Source organism: Perissodus microlepis, chromosome 11 (genome assembly GCF_051167445.1).
Source record: "Perissodus microlepis isolate ML-2025 ecotype Zambia chromosome 11, ASM5116744v1, whole genome shotgun sequence".
NCBI lineage: Eukaryota > Metazoa > Chordata > Actinopteri > Cichliformes > Cichlidae > Perissodus > Perissodus microlepis.
The window spans coordinates 36,597,094-36,616,602 of record NC_140471.1 but is presented as its reverse complement, the minus strand read 5'-3'; the positions used below and the strand labels follow the sequence as shown (position 1 = coordinate 36,616,602).

Here is a 19,509-nt window from a genome sequence, read left to right as displayed (position 1 = left end):
GAGCATGGACGCGCTTGTTTTTAAAAGGTTCCTTCATGTAATGATCTGCTAGAGGGTGTGGGGGGGCCACAGCCCCGTCCTCCAGGGCATGAAGCAGGTATGGAGGAGATCAAGACTCCAGACATCCAGAGGCCCCCAGAACACAAGAGACCAAGGAAGACCAACAGAGGGGCAGCCGCGCCACTGTCCCAGAAAGAGCTGAGGAGAGTCCCAGATGAGGAGTCACTCAGCAGCCGCGGAGTAGAAGCCAGGGGGGGTTGCAGTGACGTGCCCGTGAACTCCGCCGGCAGCCAGCTGCGCCAGAGTGACCGAGCCCCAGGCCGAGAGGCCGAGGGCACCCCACCCCCGAAGTGGCCCGAGCGAGCCCCAGGCTCCGATAAGCAGCCACCAGGAGTGAGCCGGTGTGTACCTGGACGCCCATCCCCGGACACAAAGAACCACCAACGCACCGATGTCTGAGGGAGTCCGCCACTGGCAGGGGAAGTGGTGGGGGGAGATAAGCCTCCATACCTTGGAGGGCCTGAGATGTCCCCAGAGAGGTGGCGTCTGATACCCAACCTGACATATAGACACAGACATACAGGCACACACAGATACAAACATCCATTCCCACCCTCATGCTCTCATATGCACTTACTCCACACTCAACCAACGTGGAGACAGACATAGAGAGACACTGTACACACGATCACACTCCCCAAGCGTACTCTACGAACCGGGTCTAGGTACCCTTGCCCCTAGAGGGGGGAACTGCACCCAGACCCAGGTGGTGTTACCCTTTTCCCTGCGGTGGGGAGAAGCAGACCGCCCCGACTCCGCAGCAGCAGGGAGGCCCCACATTCCAGACCCCAATCGGACGGCCAACTCCTCCTCCCAGCCCCCCTGCTCCAGCAGGTCGTAGAGAACGGGGGTGTGTGAAGACTCCAAACCTCCCTCCGCCTGCTCATATGTAGTGTTGATGCATGTGTGTTCTAAGGTGCATTTAAAACCCAGGAGGGCATGGAGCTACCTGCCAGAGAGCAGCAGGTAAGCGCATAGCCCCTCCTGATAGCCCTCAGTGTCTACGTGTATTTAAAATTGAGAGGTGGGCAACGACACCAGGGGTGAGGTGTACACCCTGATGGTCTTTTGGAATCTGTGTAGCGTGCCCACCCCCAAGATCCTATATGTATGTGTAATGAGAGTGTGAGTAATGTGAGTGTCTAAGTTGTGAGATAAAATTCTGGCACAGGCAGCCAGAAGGGGACAGAGGGGGGGTGCCTCCCCTGCACCCTGGTGACACACCTTTACCCCAAGGCCCTGCATGTGTGGGTGATTGTGGTGGAGCGGGAAGAGGGAGGCAGCTGGAGATGGGGAGGGAAGGAAGGGAGGGGCAAGTGACCCCTCCCTGGGGCCAGCTCCCCCGCTGACCCCAGTAGGCACTCCCATACTCCGCGACCCGCCAGGGAAAGGGGGCCCAGGCCCATCCGGACCGGGGCCCAGTACAGCAGCGCCGCCCGGCCCCACAGAGCCCGGGACAGTCCATCCAACCCCACCACAGAGAAAACTGCACCCACCCCGTCATCCACTCATCTTCCAGACTACACAAGACAATAGACGCCCAGGCTGAGATCTTCCTCCACCTCTCCTGTATCTCCCCCTCCTGCAGAGTGAGTGGTGAAATTTGAAGAAACCACCGCAGTGGGTTTATGTCCAAACCTGAAGTCAAACTAGGGTTGGGAGAAAGAGAAAGAGCAGCAGGGCATGCAGGGGGAGCACACTGCCCCCAGGTGGCAGAAATGTAATCAGTCAACATTTGAGGACTTTAATTTCAAACAAACGATGCTTCTAACCTGCCGACTGTTGACCTCACCCGTCTGCTCGTCAGCTTTTCAGCACGTTCTCTTGTTACTAAATATTATCGATTTGATCTAAAATACAAACTGTAATATTCTACTATTAATCGTTTTATCTTTACTTACAATCAGGATGTAGAATCCTGAGGACAGAACACAGGATCCAGTTCATTACATAAAATATTAAAAATAAAACAGTAGTTAAAATAATCTAAAATTTTACTAAGAAAGGAAAGAAACATGAAATAATACAACATTGTGAGATTGCAGAGTGCAGGGATGACATGCGCACGTTCAGCATGTTACTCGTGTATTTCTTGGAGTATTTCTACACTATTGTACTTGTACACGAGTACACGGTGTGAATACTTTCATCCAAACATGTTGAGCTGATTTTATTTCTGCAGCTCAGACCTGAGCTCCTCTTCACGGTTTCAGTCGTGCAAACACAGCAAAGTTCAGATCACATGGAAGCTTGACGGGGTATAAATAGAGAAACGGAAAATCATGAGCGACGTTCTGGGAGGGACTGACTCACACACACACGCACACACACACACTCACACACAGCCGTCCTGTTTCTTTGTCTTATCTGGTCGGATCATGGACGCCCGGCTGCTCTGCAGCACTCTGACCCTGCTGCTGTCCGTCACACGAGGTGAGCTGATTTATGCACGTGCACGTTGTCTTAATGTGCCAGGATGTGATGTCATTTCTGTGCTTTAATACAGACAGAAGCATCCTCACAGATTCTTTCAGAGAAACGGCAGAACTTTAGAAAAGTGATGAGAAGTTTAAAAATGAGCCAAATGTATAATAAGTGTGCTTTATTTGCCATTTGTGCGTCTGTTGTGTCTCTGAATCACATCAGTGCTTCACAAACTGCCTCAAACTTGTATTTGTAATGACCACCAGGGGGCGACTGCTCCGGTTCTAAGAAGTCTGATTACAGGTCTGTGAGTCAGCTGATCTCTGTGAGCTTTCAGACGGTTTTTGTTTTCAGGTCTTATTAAGTAAAATAATGATGTTAGATTATTGTGACAAAGGAGGGTAACGCACAATGATCCACAGTGATTCAGGTTTAAGGAAGAGCTGCAGGGAGCTTTTGTATCCTTGTTTCCAGACGGTGAGTGGGCGTGGTCACGACTCTGCACACTCATAGGCCAGTCACCATGAATCATTGTGCTGTTGGTCATTTTGCTAACAGCATTACAGAGTTCAGGGACTCCAACAGCTCATTGAGCACTGATACCCTGCTGCAGCTACAGCACCAGCTAGTGGTAGGTGGCTGCATAACAGCTGGTGACATCAGCAAACAATGAAGTTTAAGCTTCTTCTGGGGCTGTCCAGCAACAACAGCAACATTCTGCTACTTATAACAGATTTTTACTTGAACTACTGTTTTTTCCCATCAGCCCTCAGCTCTGCAGAAGACGGCTGGTTTGTGAAGGCTCAGCCGGAGGTACGAGGCATCGAGGGCTACCCGGTGGTGCTGCCGTGCACCTTCGGCCATCCGCAGCACTCCCAGCATTCCTCCCTGCAGGTCGTGTGGCGTCTGGGCCACGGGCAGGGAGCCACCGTCCTGTACCGCTGCACCAGCCGGTCCGGAGCCCCCACCTGTGAGCCGGGGCCGAAGCAGGACCAGCGCTATCGGCTGGAGGGAAACCCGAGGGAGCACGACCTGTCGCTGCGCATCAGTAACACCATCCTGCAGGATAATGGACGCTACTACTGCCGAGTGGAGGTTCAAGGACGAGAACACATCAGCTTCGAGGACAAGATGGGGACCAGACTGAGAGTGGAAGGTACCGCCCAAATCACTCTGCCCACAGCTGACCCAGAAACAGTCCAGCACTTGTTCTTCAGCAGCTTGGTGTAGTGAAGCTTTTTGAAACACAGTCGCTGATTTTAAGGGTGGATTTTCTATTGCAACAGTTAGCTCGCAGCTAGAACCTTTAATCTAGTAGGATTAAGATGCATGAAGGCTTCCACAGCATCTGACTCCTCTTCCTCCTCCTCCAGCTCCTCCAAAGATCCTGGGCCTGTCGGTGGAGGGCACTGAGCAGTCCGGGTACAGAGCGCTGTGTCGGGTCCAGGGCTCCCCGCTGCCGGACGTCCAGTGGCTCGGCCCGGACGACCTGCTGGAGGGCTCTCTGCTCAGGCCGCTGGCTCAAGGCTCCACCGGCCACTACCACACCGTCAGCCAGCTGAGAGACGTGGAGCCAGGCCAACAGTACACCTGCAGCGCCTCCAACCCACTGGGTAAAGAGCAGGCCACCCTGTATGTCCTGCCCCCCCAGCCCCCTCTCTCTCTGGCCGGGGCTTCACCTCCTCTCCTGCTCCTCCTGTCAGTGTCTCTGGGGGCAAAAGTCCTCCTGCTGGTGGGGATGGGGGTGTGGATGGTGCAGGGCGGAGCTCTGCAGGGGCTCAGCTGCTGGAGGAAATGACTGATGCCAGTCATATAATCATGGTAAAAATATATGTAATCATTGAGTTAGAACAGTATGATCTAGAAGCTGATCAAACAGTAAACATCATAAACATGTCTTCATGCTGATGAGACAATTACATGCCTCACTGCTGAGGTCATAAACGTAAAAAGATCTTCTGTGTATGATTCCTGCTTCGAGCTGATTGGGTGAACATGACGCTGAGGAGTCCTCAGCTGTCGCATCATCACGGATCATAATCGCCTCACAGATCTGCGCCATGGAGCAAAAATGGGTGTGGTGTGCCTAATAAAGTGGCGGCTGAGAGTACATCGAAATGAAGTTGACTTATTTGCTCATCATTAGCCACATTTGATGTGCATTTACTGAAAGTTTCTTTATTTAAGCAATAAAATCCACTAGAATTAAGTAGAATGAGAATTGTTTACTTTGTTTTTGCTTTAATTACCAAATGATTTCAGGTTTTTACAGCAAACTTAAGGAAATAAAGTCTGAAACAACTGATGAATAAAGATGCACATCATCTGCAAACTTAATATTTGTTGAAATTTGCTCATTAATGTTGTTGTTGGACATTAAATCCATTTAACAGTAAAGTTACTAAAGTCTTTAAATTGTTAGCCTGACAATAAAGAACATTTAGAGTTTAAAGGTGTAAAGATGTGAATCGTTTTGGACGTTTCTGTACTGGGAACAAATAAAAGACACCAACAGCGTCCAGTTTGTCACAGCAAAACAGATTTATTGATGTGTCACTGAGTCCATGATTGACTGGAATAATCATTTTTATAATAAAACTGGTGCATAGATGATTCTGACCAATCAGACTGCAGATTCAACAGTTCAACATGCAAACTCCGCTGAGTCCACTTCAAACCGGTAAATAATATAAAGCATCAGGATGACGAGGTTACCTGTAAACTTGTCATTCAGCTCGGTTTAGGAATCCTTAAAGAATAAAATCACACTTGAATTTACATCTTCAGTTATTATAGAAAAGTATTCTATCAGCAGCAGGACGGCTCTGATCGTTTATCCCAGAAACCGTAATCTAAGAGCAAACAGTAAATATGAGTTAGCATCACTCTGCTGGAGCTTCTGCAGAGCTGAATATTACAAACACACGAAGCTCAAACACTTTAAATAGTGACAAATAACAGTTCACACTCTTCTCAGACGATTACAATCAAACAGGAAACCAGTGATGCTGCATACTGGTTTCCAACGATCGTAACATTTCCCAGTCAGATCAGCAGGAACATCATCTGCAAAGTGAAACTTTCTTAAATGCTTAGTTACAGATTTGCTTCGGTTTTCAGGACAAAGATGCTGCTGGTTGTTGTTCAGGTGTCTCACCAAGCAGAGCGTGTGCGGTGACGAAACCCTCAGACTAAACTAGAGCCATAAAATATTCATGTGACTGGCAGCTACAGCATGCTTATATGTGAACAGGATGTGTAGTGAAGCTAACGACAGTGCAGAGCTGCAGAGTTCCTGTCCTATATGGGGAAGAGCTCCGGCTCCTTGTAGCAGATATAATGAGCATCCATGCAGCAATCGTCGTCGCTCCACTCAAAGCCCGTGCCGTTTCCCAGACTCATGATGGTGCACTGGCCTTCCTCCACCCCACCGGGCTCACCGTCACCCCAGGTGGTGCTGTTGACGCTGTCCCCGTTCACCCAGAACCACTCCCCGTTCAGCGAGCTGCGCCGCATGCCGATCCACACCTCTTGTACAGTGTTGTTAGTTAAAGACCTGTTCTGGTTAAGTTTGCCATAGATCTGTTTCTGGAGGTCGGTGCTTGGCAGGCAGAGCAGCTCTAGGTTGCGTTCAGCGCAGGTTTTAAAAGATTCACGCCAGTCGCTGGGTTGTTCTTCCAAGTCTAGAACCTCGGGGGTCACGGCGCAGCCCCTGAAATCTGTTCGGGAAGAAGAAGAAGAAAAGGCTGAAATCAGAGGTTTCACAAGACTAAACATTAAAGCAAACGTCCGAGGCGTAAAGTTGTTTAGAGTTTAGGGTGCAGTCGTTCACATTTATTGGAAGGAAGCAGCTAAAGAGTCGACGCTTGCTTTTTTCCTGGGCTCCTGTTTGCTCTCATCGGTTTCTTTCTTTAAATCTGTTCTAGTTTGTATTTCAGTTGTTGTTGTTATCGCAGCTCCATCACTGCTCTGTGCGTCTGACGTTTCTGTGTTTCCATTCTTGAGTCCCATTTCTCCACTTATATAACCCGCGCGTCTCAAAGTTTAGCTTCACAAAGGTAAACATTTCTGTATTCTTTATTTATTTCTGCTTTATTTTGCTGATTATGGCTCACAGGTGTGAGCTGCAGCGGCGATCGTGGCTCAAGAGTTGGGAGTTCGTCTTGTAATCTGAAGGTTGCCGGTTCGAGCCCCGGCTTGGACAGTCTCGGTCGTTGTGTCCTTGGGCAAGACGCTTCACCCGTTGCCTACTGGTGGTGGTCAGAGGGCCCGGTGGCGCCAGTGTCCGGCAGCCTCGCCTCTGTCAGTGCGCCCCAGGGCGGCTGTGGCTACAATGTAGCTGCCATATGGGTGGATGACTGGATGTGTAAAGCGCTTTGGGGTCCTTAGGACCAAGTAAAGCGCTATACAAATACAGGCCATTTACCATTTTCACTATTTATCCTTCTAGTTCAGGCCTCACAACCGTGAGGAACACTCCTGTCCAGACGAAGATCGCCGACAGGCTCCACGGGGAGGGTGGAGTCAGGCTGGCTGTGCTGACAGTGCAGCATATTAATGGAAGGTAAACGGGAATGACGCCTGCAGCTCTGCAAAACGTGGGAGATCTTCGTGTGGAGTGCACCGAGGCTGGTGTCCGAGCATCAGGAGCCACCTCACAGAGACGTCTTCAGCGCTCCTACTATCAAAGCACTCCTGAACCCACGACAGCATCAGAGACATCTTATCTGGACTAAAGAGGGAAAGAACTGGACTGTTGCTCTGTCCAAGTTGTCTTGGAAATGAAAGGCAGCATCAGGCTCCTGGACTCTTGACGAGCAGACACTTAGATGCTCGAGTCTGCGGTCGGTGATGATTCGGGGCTGTGTGCCATCTGCTGACGAACTTTAAGGACTTAGCACCCGCCCACAGCTCACCTGACCTGACACCCCACAGCAAATCAGTGGGAGAGGCCAAACATCTGACCCACCAATCCAAGCTGAAGGTCTGTAAGCAGCTGTGCTTCAGTGAGACCTCAGCAGGACAAGCTGAGCCCCCCACGACTCGCCAAAGTGCTGAGCGCTCAGGTGAGCACGCTTCAGAGGCTGGACGTTTCTGTACTGAGAGTCCTGCGGCTGATCTCGTCTGATTTTAATGACGTATGAGACGTAATCATCACAATAAAAGTCTGCATTAAATTACAAACCAAACTTTTTTCATGATCTTTGTTTTTTTAGATGCACGGGTACATATGACGGTGTCCTGCACACAGTGGATATTATCACTAACTGTGGAAATCAGCAGCAGTTCCTCACCTGGGCTTGAACTGACGACAGGTGCCTGGTTCCCAAACAAAGTGCTTCCATTGTTCCCACTAAAGTAGACGGCCATTTTGGAGGAAGTGTGCCAGATGACAGTTTTACGCAAACTCAGAGGAACTTGTATCGAGCTGTAATTAGTCCCCTCCAGTTTCCTCCAGTCTGCACTTGATATGTGGTCATTTCCAACACGAACCCCGTCGGTGACGTTACTGCTGACCACGATCACGGCGTAGTTCTTGGAGATCGTGGGGAATGCTGTGACCACAAAGCAGCAGGCAAAGTTTGCTGTTGGGATCAGAGGGAGGAGTAACCCCGGCCGGTAGAGGATGGCTGTGCCGGCTACATCATACGTCAGTGAGCTTGAGGCGTAGGGCGTGACGCTGGTGGAACCGTTCTGTGCCAAAAGTACCCTCGTCTCTCCCTCAGCATCCTGGGCCAGAAATGGAGGAACTAAGTACTTCAGCGTCCTGCCTGGGGCTGGCGGCAGAATGGTGTACAGCAGCCCGCACCTGCAGCTGCGCTGGACGGCGCAGGGGTGGCCAAAGAGGACGGCCACTGGCTTTTCAGCCGTCACGTTTTTAAACCCTGCACTCTCATCCAACCAGATCTGAGCAACCTGGCCTGACTGGAGGGAAACTTCTTGCGTCTTTAATCCTCCGACGTTCACGTTGTTTTGCTGCTGAACACCGTTGACGATGATGATTCTGAACAGGCCTTGCTCCGTCACCGTCTGCACAACTAAGTCCTGAAAATTATTTGTGCCGGGAATTGTGGGTATTGGTGGGATGAGGTACGTTGTGCCGAGTTTGTCTGTAGGTATGACGACAGCAGTCTGCAGACTGTCTTCTTTACGGCTGATGGCTTGAACGGTGATATCTTTGTTGCTGTCAATGGTCAGAGTTTTGCTGGAGATGTTTTGCTTCCCGAGTTCCAGCGTTGCATTCGCGGTGAAATTCCAAACATCTCCAGCGTCCAGGTCCTGTTGCTTAGGATTGCCGTACTCTTGAACTTGGACTGTTGTCCTGTTTTTCAAAGCAGTGATTATGACCATGTTTGTGGGCGGGCTGGGGTAGTAGCTGGCGATGTTCTCCGGAAACACAACGATAAAGTTTTGGCCAACGGTGTCGTAAGGCACAGGGCCCGTGGACTCTGGTGAAAGAAAACACAGTAGCTGTTTAATGAGGAAGAAACAGAACCGTCTTTGTCCTTCCTTTCTACCACATTTTCAGGAATTCTGGTGAAAATTATTCCAAATAAAAAGAGAATTCTGGATGATTTAGCAGAAATACTCTGAAAATCAAAAACCCTGCCTGATTTAAATTTGGCTTGATCTATCCCAGCATCCTCCTCTGTCAGACCAACCCTCTGCATCACCTCTTTCCTCCTGCCTGCAGCTCCATCTTTATCCTCCACCCTCAAACCATCTCGTCCCTCTGACTCATTTCTGATCCTGTCCTTCCCGCTCATGAACATCGAGCCCCGTGTCTTTGTCATCGTGCTACGACGTTTGTCTCCATGCATCACAGCAGGTCTCACTGACTCACAGAATAAACTGTGCAGGTGATCGAGTGGGCAGCCAAATGTAAATGACATCAAAAACATGTAAAAACACAGACAAAAGATCACAGATTGCAGACTGTATATTAAAGATGGCCGTGGCCGGCCTTTGACACCTTTTGGCCATCACCATTTTTGCTTTTAAACCACAGCTGATTATCATATTGAATAGCAGCTAAGCTTGAAAACTTCAGTCAGGTGATCATTTCTATAGCAACAAGCAGACTACAGACTGAACGTACCCATCGCCGCCTCAGAGGAAGTGTCCATGCCACTGAAACAGAGCCCTTCACTTCATTGGCTGGTTTGAGCAGCAGGTGGGTGGAGCTTCTGTTTATTTTCATAAAGACCAAAGAGCAGAAAAGCTGAAGGCTAACAGGGATGACGTTACACTGACACCCTGATTTTAAGCCGCGTTGAAGCTCGAGCGATACGTTTAAGCCGAGCACAGAAACACGCTCGGCGGGTACACTGATCAGCTGAGCAGGAATAGAAAAGCCCCCCTCTGTTGTTATGAAGACGCAGCATCTGCAGCCCCTTTTCCATTAGTACCTGCTCGGGTCGACTGCTTTTCCTTTGCAACCCACCACTACCTTGTGTACATGCTTGTCGTCATAGAAACATGTCTGCGATGTCATTATTATGTGACACAAGCACTACAGCAAAGGTGGAGGTCGAAGCGAACGTAAACCCGCCGCTCGGTCTGTGGCTTTCCTCACACTCGTTGTTTGTCAGCCATTTCCTTCGTTCCCGAGTTTCATAAATGGCAGCTTTGATTTTGGTGAACGAGATGCTACCGACCAGCCAATCGGTGGCGTGCAGTCTGACGACGTCACATGTTAGTACGTGTTTGGATGGCTTGGAGCCCCGGCTGAGCAGGTGCTAAAATAGTACCGGGTACTGTGACCTAATGGGAAACCCTGGAAACCGGGGCGAGTGGTCCGAGGAGGTACTGATGCAGGGGTGGGCAACTCCAGGCCCAGAGGGCCGGTGTCCCTGCAGGTTTTAGATGTGTCCTTGAACCAACACAGCTGATTTAAATGGCTAAATTAGCTCCTCAACATGTCCTGAAGTTCTCCAGAGGCCTGGGGTCCGTTCTTCGTACCTCGCTTACTCCATCCAAGATCAAATCATCGCGCCAACTTTGAGCTCGCTATTCCGGTTCTCCGAACACACCTGTTGTTGACGATTAGTACAGCTGGATGAAGTAATGTGAGATCACTGGGTGGCTTAAAAGGGGCTACGCGTCGATAGTAGAAACATTGATCGGCAACCCTTTGATTGGTCGGCGAAAATGTCGAAGGAGCGCGCTCAGTATTTTTCGGCAGCAGAGCAAGAACTCTTGATTGAGGGATTTCAGGAGTTTCAGAGTTTAATTAAAACGCAAGGGAACACTGCAAAGGCTGCAAAAGCAAGGAGAGAGGGCTGGCAGAAAGTTGCTGACAAATTAAACTCGTAAGTAATTTAATAATAATAATAATAATGGATTGGATTTATATAGCGCTTTTCAAGGCACCCAAAGCGCTTTACAATGCCACTATTCATTCACTCTCGCATTCACACACTGGTGGAGGCAGCTACAGGTGTAGCCACAGCTGCCCTGGGGCAGACTGACAGAAGCGAGGCTGCCATATCGCGCCATCGGCCCCTCTGGCCAACACCAGTAGGCGGTAGGGTAAATTTATTATATTATATTACATTATATCCTCTTTCACATTAGAGCCACAACAGGACCCACTAGAACATGGGAACAAGTAAAAGTGAAATATAAGAATATTCTACAGAATGGTAATATTTATCACTTATATTGCTTTTAGTCTCTTGAAAAGAGACCCTGGAATAATCTGTTTGTTTGTTTAACAGCAACCAAGAAAAGGGCAGAGCAAAAAAAGACAGGTGGTGGTCCTGCACCCCCTGGTCAACAAGTTGGTTAAGTAAATAATACCCTCACGGGAAAATCGATATCTCTCTATGAGCACACTGTCGCGCTGAGCTAAAGGATCCTGTCTATCCCGCAATATACGCTGAATTCTGAAAACTCTCCTTATCAATCTTGCACCTTCCGCAATGGGTTGCTCGCGTACAAACGGACAGGACATGGCTGCGACAGACTTCCCAAATCCACCTTCGCTTTTATAGCCGTGGTCTCTCATCTTGATTACACGAAGTAATTTACTATTACTACTCTAAAATATGAATTACATCTGACATAATCAAATACATGGAATAGAATGATTAATAGTACATTTCCCTTTTTTTAGGAAATGACCTGTATGTATCTGTATGAAATCAATAAAAGAATCAAATACTGCATTATCTTTAGTTACACTGATAATATTTATTTATGGAAAAACAGTGGAAAAATATCGCTGTTGCTTTGGTGTAAATGTAGCAGACATACCTGAGTGGCCGCGATCTAATCCTGTTTACATGAAGTAAGCCTGCTCCCAAGCAGGTTTACGCTTACGGATCTGTTGCTATGACAGCAAGTCCCGGATGAGCTTCGGAGAACCGAACGATCCAAGATCACGCGAAATCGTCAACAATCAAATCCAGCTAACTTACTTAGCGAGGTACGAAGAACGGACCCCTGGTAATGAACTAATCATGTGATTCATGTGTGTTGACCCAAGGTGAGATCTAAAACCTGCAGGACACCGGCCCTCGGGGCCTGGAATTGCCCACCCCTGTACTAATGGAAAAGGAGCTTATGTTTCACATCGGGCTGTAAACGTGTTTATTTCTGATGGTCATGTTAGCAGTGGCATCTACGCCGAAGTCTCTGGTGGACAGTCGGGGAACTGCAGGTTCACAGTTGGATTATCAGTGTTGCAGATTATATTGGAGAATAAAATGAGGCCACAGGGTTCCAACAAGCTGCAGTTTGTTAGTAAAGATGGGTTAATGACAATAATGTCAAAATTAAATATCAGTAATGAATGTTCGGTTTGAGTTTTGAATTCTTATTATAATTTGGATCCTAAAGCTCTTTTGTAGTGAGCAGGTGGGAGGAGTGATACTCTTCATACACAGTCTGTAATATTTCACATGTAGCATCTATGACCCCAAACTGCAGGTGACCCAAAAGAAGCCCAGGTGTGCTGATCGTCGGGTTTACCTGAGCTCCTCGCTCCCAGCAGCAGGAGGAGGACCAAAGGATACATGATGGAGGAAAAACACCAACGTCTCCCTGCGACGTACAAACACACGTAAAGAAACAAAGGATCACATGAGGTTAATGTCCTGGTGCTGCTTAACTTTGAGTTCAAAATCATCTGAGATATGACGTCACATTTACCTCAGTTTATCATCAAATTACAAAAGTGGCTTTGTGTGCGTTTAATATGAAGCTTCTGTCGACACAAAGGAAAAAATATCAGGAAACACTGAAAAACTGCAAACACAAATTTATCTGATGTTCGAGAGAGTCGCGTTCACGTCATTGTTTGAGTGGTTTTCAAACTCAAACATGTTTAATGCTTAAATAATAAATCAGAAAATAGATCACATGCAATAAACTCAAATATTTTAAAGGTACAAAAACATTTTATCAAAATACAAATGTATGAAAAATAAAACCAGGCCAAACTAATGTTCAATCAAATCTGAAGAAGCTGAACAAACATTTAGCGTGAAACAACAAACGGCTCTGTGATCGATCGAGCTGCAAACTTTGGAAACGGGTCAAAATCAGAATTTGTGCCTTTGAGGAGAAACCCGAGTCTTACCTGCCGGTCTGCGGTCAGCGGCTGACTGTGGGGAGTTTTCCACAGTCACCTTCTTTCCTCTCCTTCAGGTATGGAAACGATCATTTGTGAGTCAAACTCGCAGTGATTTGGAAGACATTTGCATGCCATGCACATCAGTGCAGGTGTGGCTGGGGCCTCGCGACTGTTCGAGCTCCTGCAGCTAAAAGCACCAAATCGATCTGTCAGAGCTTCGATTCATCTTTGATCCTGTCGTCACATCTGAACTGTTTAAATGTCTCATTTTGTACTTGGTGTGGTCGTTCGGAGAGACAGAAGAGAAGCCGTCAGCTGTTAAAGCCTGGATGATATTTTCTGTGGTCAGAAACGTCCAACCACGAACTGACCTCGGCTTCCTCAAACACTGCGAGTCATTCTGCTCGGGACAGTCGGCGTGCACATTAAACACACGTGCTTTCCTCTGATCAGCTGATGACAATAACAATAACAATAACAGTGCTCAGCTCTTTCTTTTAGAAACTCTGCTTCTACACGCTTCCAGCAGCAGAAAGGGACGCAGAGCTTCAGCTATCAGAGTGCAGGTCACCTCCTGTCAAACGCTCTTCCTCTCCACCTTCATCAGGCGCTTCTGTGGACTCGATCCCTCCCGCGGGGATAATCAAGTCAAACAGTAATTAATGGACGAGGTTATTTTAGGGAAACAAAGGTCTTTGGGAGGAACTGGGGACATATTTTAAAATCAGTGACTTTTTTTAACATTTTCTGATGAGAATAGAAAAATCCAGAAAATGTATTATTTTGTCCTGTTATCTGTTCTCATGTGTCCACCCGTCTGTGCCTTTCTTTCCTCTTTAACAGACACTCACAGCTCCCCAAATTAAACCTGGGGTCTGGGTTTCTCTGCGCGTGTTTTCCATGCAGCTCTTTGTTATCCAACACATGCAGCTGTGTGTAACAGTGATGGCGGGTGTGGCTGTGAGCAGTGTTGTTGCTGCAGGTCGTGCAGGGTCTGCTTCCTGATCTCATCTGCAGTCAGTTTGAAAGTCAAATGAGGCTGAGCTCGCTCTGAGCCGTGTTTTACAGTCAGTGTCCATTTAAATGATCCCTGTAACCTGTTTAAAGTCATTTGACTGGAATTAAAACAGGAAAGAGTAAATTCAGAAAACAGAGATCTCATTTTTTTCAACATCATGTAAAAATACTTTCATCTGGATTTGGTATCACAATTAAATTTATTTGTTTATTTTTTAGTTTTTGTGTCCCGTTTGGATCTTTAGCCATCAGAATTGTTGTCTTAAGGCCAAGAAAGATGCAACTGCAAAGCTCTCTCAAAATCTTTTTGAGAGAGCTTTGCAGATTATTTTAAGGTCTACATTAATAAGGGATGTTGGACGATAGCTCGAAGAAAATACAGGGTCTTTGCCTGGTTTTAGTAAGAGACTGATATTTGCAGAGTTCATATTTGGTGGTAGTCTGCCATTTTCTTTGATTTCCTGCAACATCCTGTGAAAAACTGGTGCCAGAATCGTCCAGAATTCTTTGTAAAAATCTGTTGGAAAGCCGTCTGGACCTGGAGCCTTATTATTGGGCATACTTATCAGAGCTTCCTGGAGTTCACCTGGCGTCAGTGGCGAATCCAGTGCCATTGCTTGGGTGTCTAATAATTTTGGAAGAGTTATGTTGTCGAGAAATTGATCAATTTCGTTTTTAGATGGGTTTATTTGTGGTGTATATAAAGTTTCATAGAAATCCCTAAAAATTTTGTTTATTTTTTTAAGATCATATATTGTATTCCCAGATAAATCTTTAACAGCACATATAGTTGTTTTTTCTTTATTGATTTTTAACTGGTTAGCAAGAAATTGTCCGGATTTGTTACCGTGTTCATAATTTTACAGGCGAAGTCTTTGTACTAAGAATTTAGTCTTTTTATTAATAATTTCATTTAATTCTAGTTTTGTCTTGCGTATTTTGTTTAATATTTCTTGATCTTGGTGTGACACATAGGCTTTTTCACAATTAAATTTAAGTTAAAAACAACAACAAAGTATTACATAATGGGATGTGTTTCTGGGCACTTGTAGTTCACGATTTGTCCACATGGGGGTGCAGTTTCCCCTCATTAAGATTCAACAATTAATATCCTCATTACTGCCTGACTGGGTTCCTGTTTCTCTCTCTCTCACACACACACACACACACACACACACACACACACACACACACTGTAATCCTCCTTGTTGCCCTGCCTGTTGTGTAGAGGCAGGGCAACAAGGACTGTGAGAGCTCTTATCTAACGACTGTCACAGCTGCACTTTCCAGGAAAACAGCTGCATCACCAAAGACTTCAAAGTCATTGTTGTTAAAAAAAATCTCAGTTGTGTTCGAGCTGTGATTATATATCATTACATTATACATCGATGTGTGATAACTCACTTTACCACACATCGATACATCTGTATACATGTAGCACATCAGCATATCTGCTCATCTATATAGCAATATAAACATCTGTATACTTAACTCATTTGTACATAATCTGTCATAACTGCTGTTATCCTAACCATATCTGTATATAATCTGCTCCTACTGTACTTACTGCTCTTGCAAACTGTATTTTGTTATCCTGTAGTCATACATGTGTAATGACAATAAAGTTGAATCCTCAAACAGTCACACAGAGAACTCAGACTAATAACTCTCATCATCTCATTCGATATGAAACTCTAAGCAGAGCTCACATTAGTGTCAGACGGAGAAACAGCTCACACTGACAGTCGGTGAGCTCACTCAGCAGCCGCGGAGCAGAAGCCAGGGGGGGTTGCAGTGACGTGCCGTGAGCTCCGCCGGCAGCCAGCTGCGCCAGAGTGACCGAGCCCCAGGCTCCAGGCCCCGACAAGCAGCCACCAGGAGTGAGCCGGTGCGTACCTGGACGCCCATCCCTGGACACAAAGAACCACCAACGCATCGATGTCTGAGGGCGTCTGCCACCGGCAGGGGAAGTGGTGGGGGGAGATAGGCCTCCATACCTTAGAGGGCCTGAGATGTCCCCAGAGAGGTGGCGTCTGATACCCAACCTGACATATAGACACAGACATACAGGCACACACAGATACAAACATCCATTCCCACCCTCATGCTCTCATATGCAATTACTCAACACTCACCGTAACGTGGAGACAGACATAGAGAGACACTGTACACACAATCACACTCCCCAAGCGTACTCTACGAACCGGGTCTAGGTACCTTTGCCCCTGGAGGGGGGGACTGCACCCAGACCCAGGTGGTGTTACCCTTTTCCCTGCGGTGGGGAGAAGCAGACCGCCCCGACTCCAGACCCCAGTCGGACGGCCAACTCCTTCACACCCCGTTCTCTGCTGCCTGTTGTGTGCAGATACATGTACCTGTAAATATATACTGCAAAGTGCCCTCTGTAGTATTGTTACAGCTGCTTCGTCTCTTTTTCCTTTGCAGTAACTGGCATCGTGCTTTGCGATTACTCAGAGTTACAGGTTTCTTACTCTCATCAGCTCATCTTTGTTTTCTGTTTCATTCAGTGTTTCAGTTTTTCTCACGTTGGTTTGTTTCTGCATCCAGTACAAAAACAGAACAGTACATATTCCATCTATCACAGCTTTCAGTCACTCGCAGGTAAACCTGCCGTGTGTGCTCTGCAGGTGTGCACACCTGGAACATCTGTCCGTATCGTCAGACGCACAGATCAGGTCGAAGCAAAGGTGCCGCCGCGACATGATGTGAAAAACCTGAAGACTTGAGAGTGAAACACGATCCTAATGACTGCTGTTTTTGTGCAGCTGCTGTAGAGTCGTGATTCATATCAGAGACACCATGTGACCTCTGTGGTGACAGCTGGAAGCAGACCTGCAGAGGCCGCGGGTGATGGCGAGGCCTCCGTTATTGTCTCGCTGCACGTTATAGTTTTATATGTTTACAGTCAGAGTCTTTATTCAGATACAGTTACGACCTTTGAACTTTGTTCTCACAGACCTGCAAATATCAGCCTTAAATCCTGTGTGTGTGTGTGTGTGTGTGTGTGTGTGTGTGTGTGTGTGTGTGTGTGTGTGTGTCCTCTAATCTGTAATCTGCCTCTAGATTACAGTTTGCAGGAAGTCTTAAATAATGACATCATTGTGTGGCTGTGGCCCCGCCCCCTGCGTGATATCACTCAGAGCTGGATGGTCTGTGAGAGCAGCAGCATGGCCACCTTCGTCTCAGTGAGTAATCTTCATTTTATTTGATCTGATTTGTGTATTTTGTGTCTTCTCGGGATCATCGAGAGCTTTTTCTCACTTCGATGATGATATTTGGTTTTTTCTTTCTTCATATTTAAAACACAGAGTCTGATATTTGATCCTGTCACTTTTTAATCAGGAGCTTTTCTTATCTCACTGATTTTCAGCAAATAAAAAAAGCAAAGTAAGTAAGTTTAAGTTTTAGTAACATTTCTGGGACATTTATTAAAAGGAAAATAAATCCAAGCTCTGGAAGTTTTATGTTGGTTGACGCTTTTTGGAGATGATTTTTGTATGTTGCTGAGAAACTTTTAGAAAGTGAAGAAAATGTTTCAGGAATATTTTTTTATTTTTATATTTGTTTAAAGTTTTGGGCTTTTTAGAAAAAGAGGAGCTTTTTGAGATGGGACGAGTTTGATCTTTGATCTCAATTAAACTCACCAACATGAAATAGTTTTTACAGAATCCAGGTAAAAACAAATCACTGAGACTCAGCAGCAGCTTCCTGGTTGTTTTTCTAACCACATCAGGATAATGTGACGATGCTCCACCTTTAAATGGGTCTGACAGATGCTGCTGCGAGGAAGCAGCCTGTATCTGGTGGCCTCTGTGTGCTGCTGCTGGTAAACGAGGTCTAATTAAAGCAGAAGTAGGTCTGTGGCGGCGGCGGCGGCCCCTGGGAGCCGTCCTGCAGACGGAGCGCTCGATTTAGACCCAGCGTCCTCTGAGATCAGCTGATCCAGTCCGTCCTTCACAAACATGTAGATTAAACTTCATTCCTTGAAACGCAGCGAGCTGTCCTGCTGCTCAGGTCGCGTGACCAGGGACTATTTTCAGCAGCGGAATAATCCACGTTTGGTACGCGTTGTGTGACCAGTTATCCCTCTGAAGGATGTCCTCCTCTCGTTTCAGCTGGTAACATGTCAGCACTGCCCCGTCACCTCCACCCGCCGCGGCCTCATCTACAGAGACTCTCTCTCCGCTCTGTCCAGGAACCTGAGGGCCCCCGGGGGCCCCCGTCACCCCCCGGGCCGCTGCAGGCTCAACAGGTACGGCGCGCACATCTACAGACACCACAAACCAATAAAAACAGATCACCTGATCTAATCGCAGCCGCCGTCCGTCCCCACAGACCTGAGCTCCCAGAATCCACTGCTCTGGCTCGCTCCAAGCAGTCTGGCAGCATGAAGCACCTGGTCCTGGCTCACCTGAGGAGGATGCTGACTCTGAGCCCCGCCCAGCAGCAGAGAGGCCTCCGCCTGCCAGGCTGACCTCTGACCCGCTGCTGGGACGCAGGAGGTGGTCCGGAGTCGCAGTGAGAGCTGCTGGACACCAGAGGGCGACAGAGGTTCAGACTGGGTCTGAGGTGGAGGAGAACTGGTGTGGTTGCCTTTCCCTTTTCCCTCACCTCCACCCAGCACCTGTGGGAGGAGGCCGGACTTACCGAACATCCTCATCCTCCGCAGGGAGGAAGAGCGCAGCAGCTGTCCACAAAGTTCTGACCAGAAGCTCCTCAGCGTGGTGGGTCTGAGCCCCACGGCACTGTGGGTAACGACTCAGCTGCTGAAGACACAATTTTTCTGCTGCAAATGAACAAAATGTTAATTATTTATTTAAAATCTTTGCAGATTTTGTGTTTAAGAGATTCAGCCGTCGCTGTGATGGCTCAGATCTGTGTGCGTGCCAAACTGTATTTATTAAACAGACTTTAGACATTCGTGTTTCCTCATGTTAAACTTAAGTAAATGAGTTTGATGTTTCCTGGAGTTACTTTAGGTTCTGTGATCAGTGTTAGATGATTAATAATGTGTAGCTGCAGATCGGAGCCGCTGACTGTCTCGTGTCCTGAAGCAGGAGAATGAACCCACAGCAGCCAAACAGCTGATTGTGTTCAAGCTTCAAAGCTTTATGGTGAGTCTGACACTGAACCGCAGAACCTCTGAAATAAACCCACTTCCTGTTTCTCTGCGTCATTATTGATTGTTTGCTGGTTAGTGTACAACCGCAGTTCTGAAAAAGTCAGGATGCTGTCAATCAAAGCCCGTGTCATGAAGTCACATTTGATTCAAATTAGAAAACATTTGTTTGCAAAAACATTGTTTCCTTCTTTCCCCTACCTACCTCCTAAAAATCAAGTGGATACCATTTTGGAAATGGATCCTTTTGGCAAAAGGAGAATCTCCGTCATATACAAACTGATGCAGA

General features: G+C 47.3%; 3 protein-coding genes across 4 annotated transcripts; 2 read left to right on the top strand and 1 right to left on the bottom strand.

The window, feature by feature from the left end:
• The first annotated feature begins 2,194 nt into the window (after nt 1–2,194).
• On the top strand, nt 2,195–4,719 carry LOC146378470 (sialic acid-binding Ig-like lectin 15). The gene is made up of 3 exons (XM_084944771.1): nt 2,195–2,493; nt 3,251–3,640; nt 3,858–4,719. The coding sequence occupies exons 1-3, from the start codon at nt 2,343–2,345 to the stop codon at nt 4,280–4,282; spliced, it is 966 nt and encodes a 321-aa protein (XP_084800897.1). The 5' UTR covers nt 2,195–2,342; the 3' UTR covers nt 4,283–4,719.
• Nucleotides 4,720–5,137: 418 nt separating this feature from the next.
• LOC146378469 (IgGFc-binding protein) lies at nt 5,138–13,263 on the bottom strand. 2 transcript variants are annotated; one of them, XM_084944769.1, is made up of 4 exons: nt 12,640–13,263; nt 12,460–12,531; nt 7,779–8,933; nt 5,138–6,203 (listed from the first exon to the last, which is right to left on the bottom strand). In XM_084944769.1, exons 2-4 carry the CDS (start codon nt 12,503–12,505, stop codon nt 5,785–5,787), a joined length of 1,620 nt encoding a protein of 539 aa, XP_084800895.1. In that variant the 5' UTR covers nt 12,506–12,531; nt 12,640–13,263; the 3' UTR covers nt 5,138–5,784. The 2 variants fall into 2 exon arrangements, with proteins under 2 accessions (XP_084800895.1, XP_084800896.1); XM_084944770.1 differs by lacking the exons at nt 12,460–12,531; nt 12,640–13,263 and adding an exon at nt 9,159–9,353.
• Nucleotides 13,264–17,220: 3,957 nt separating this feature from the next.
• LOC146378468 (uncharacterized) lies at nt 17,221–19,267 on the top strand. The gene is made up of 3 exons (XM_084944264.1): nt 17,221–17,286; nt 18,217–18,353; nt 18,437–19,267. Exons 1-3 carry the CDS (start codon nt 17,248–17,250, stop codon nt 18,573–18,575), a joined length of 315 nt encoding a protein of 104 aa, XP_084800390.1. The 5' UTR covers nt 17,221–17,247; the 3' UTR covers nt 18,576–19,267.
• Nucleotides 19,268–19,509: the final 242 nt, after the last annotated feature.

Coding starts and splice junctions, on each gene's coding strand:
- LOC146378468 (XM_084944264.1), top strand. CDS start 17,248: ATGGTCTGTGAGAGCAGCAGCATGGCCACCTTCGTCTCA. Junction 17,287..18,216: donor GCATGGCCACCTTCGTCTCA/GTGAGTAATCTT, acceptor CTCTCGTTTCAG/CTGGTAACATGTCAGCACTG. Junction 18,354..18,436: donor GGCCGCTGCAGGCTCAACAG/GTACGGCGCGCA, acceptor CCGTCCCCACAG/ACCTGAGCTCCCAGAATCCA.
- LOC146378469 (XM_084944769.1), bottom strand. CDS start 12,505: ATGTATCCTTTGGTCCTCCTCCTGCTGCTGGGAGCGAGGAGCTCAG. Junction 8,934..12,459: donor GCTGGGAGCGAGGAGCTCAG/GTAAACCCGACG, acceptor TTCTTTCACCAG/AGTCCACGGGCCCTGTGCCT. Junction 6,204..7,778: donor TGTCGTCAGTTCAAGCCCAG/GTGAGGAACTGC, acceptor CTTCCCGAACAG/ATTTCAGGGGCTGCGCCGTG.
- LOC146378470 (XM_084944771.1), top strand. CDS start 2,343: ATGAGCGACGTTCTGGGAGGGACTGACTCACACACACACGCACACACA. Junction 2,494..3,250: donor GCTGCTGTCCGTCACACGAG/GTGAGCTGATTT, acceptor TTTTCCCATCAG/CCCTCAGCTCTGCAGAAGAC. Junction 3,641..3,857: donor GACCAGACTGAGAGTGGAAG/GTACCGCCCAAA, acceptor CTCCTCCTCCAG/CTCCTCCAAAGATCCTGGGC.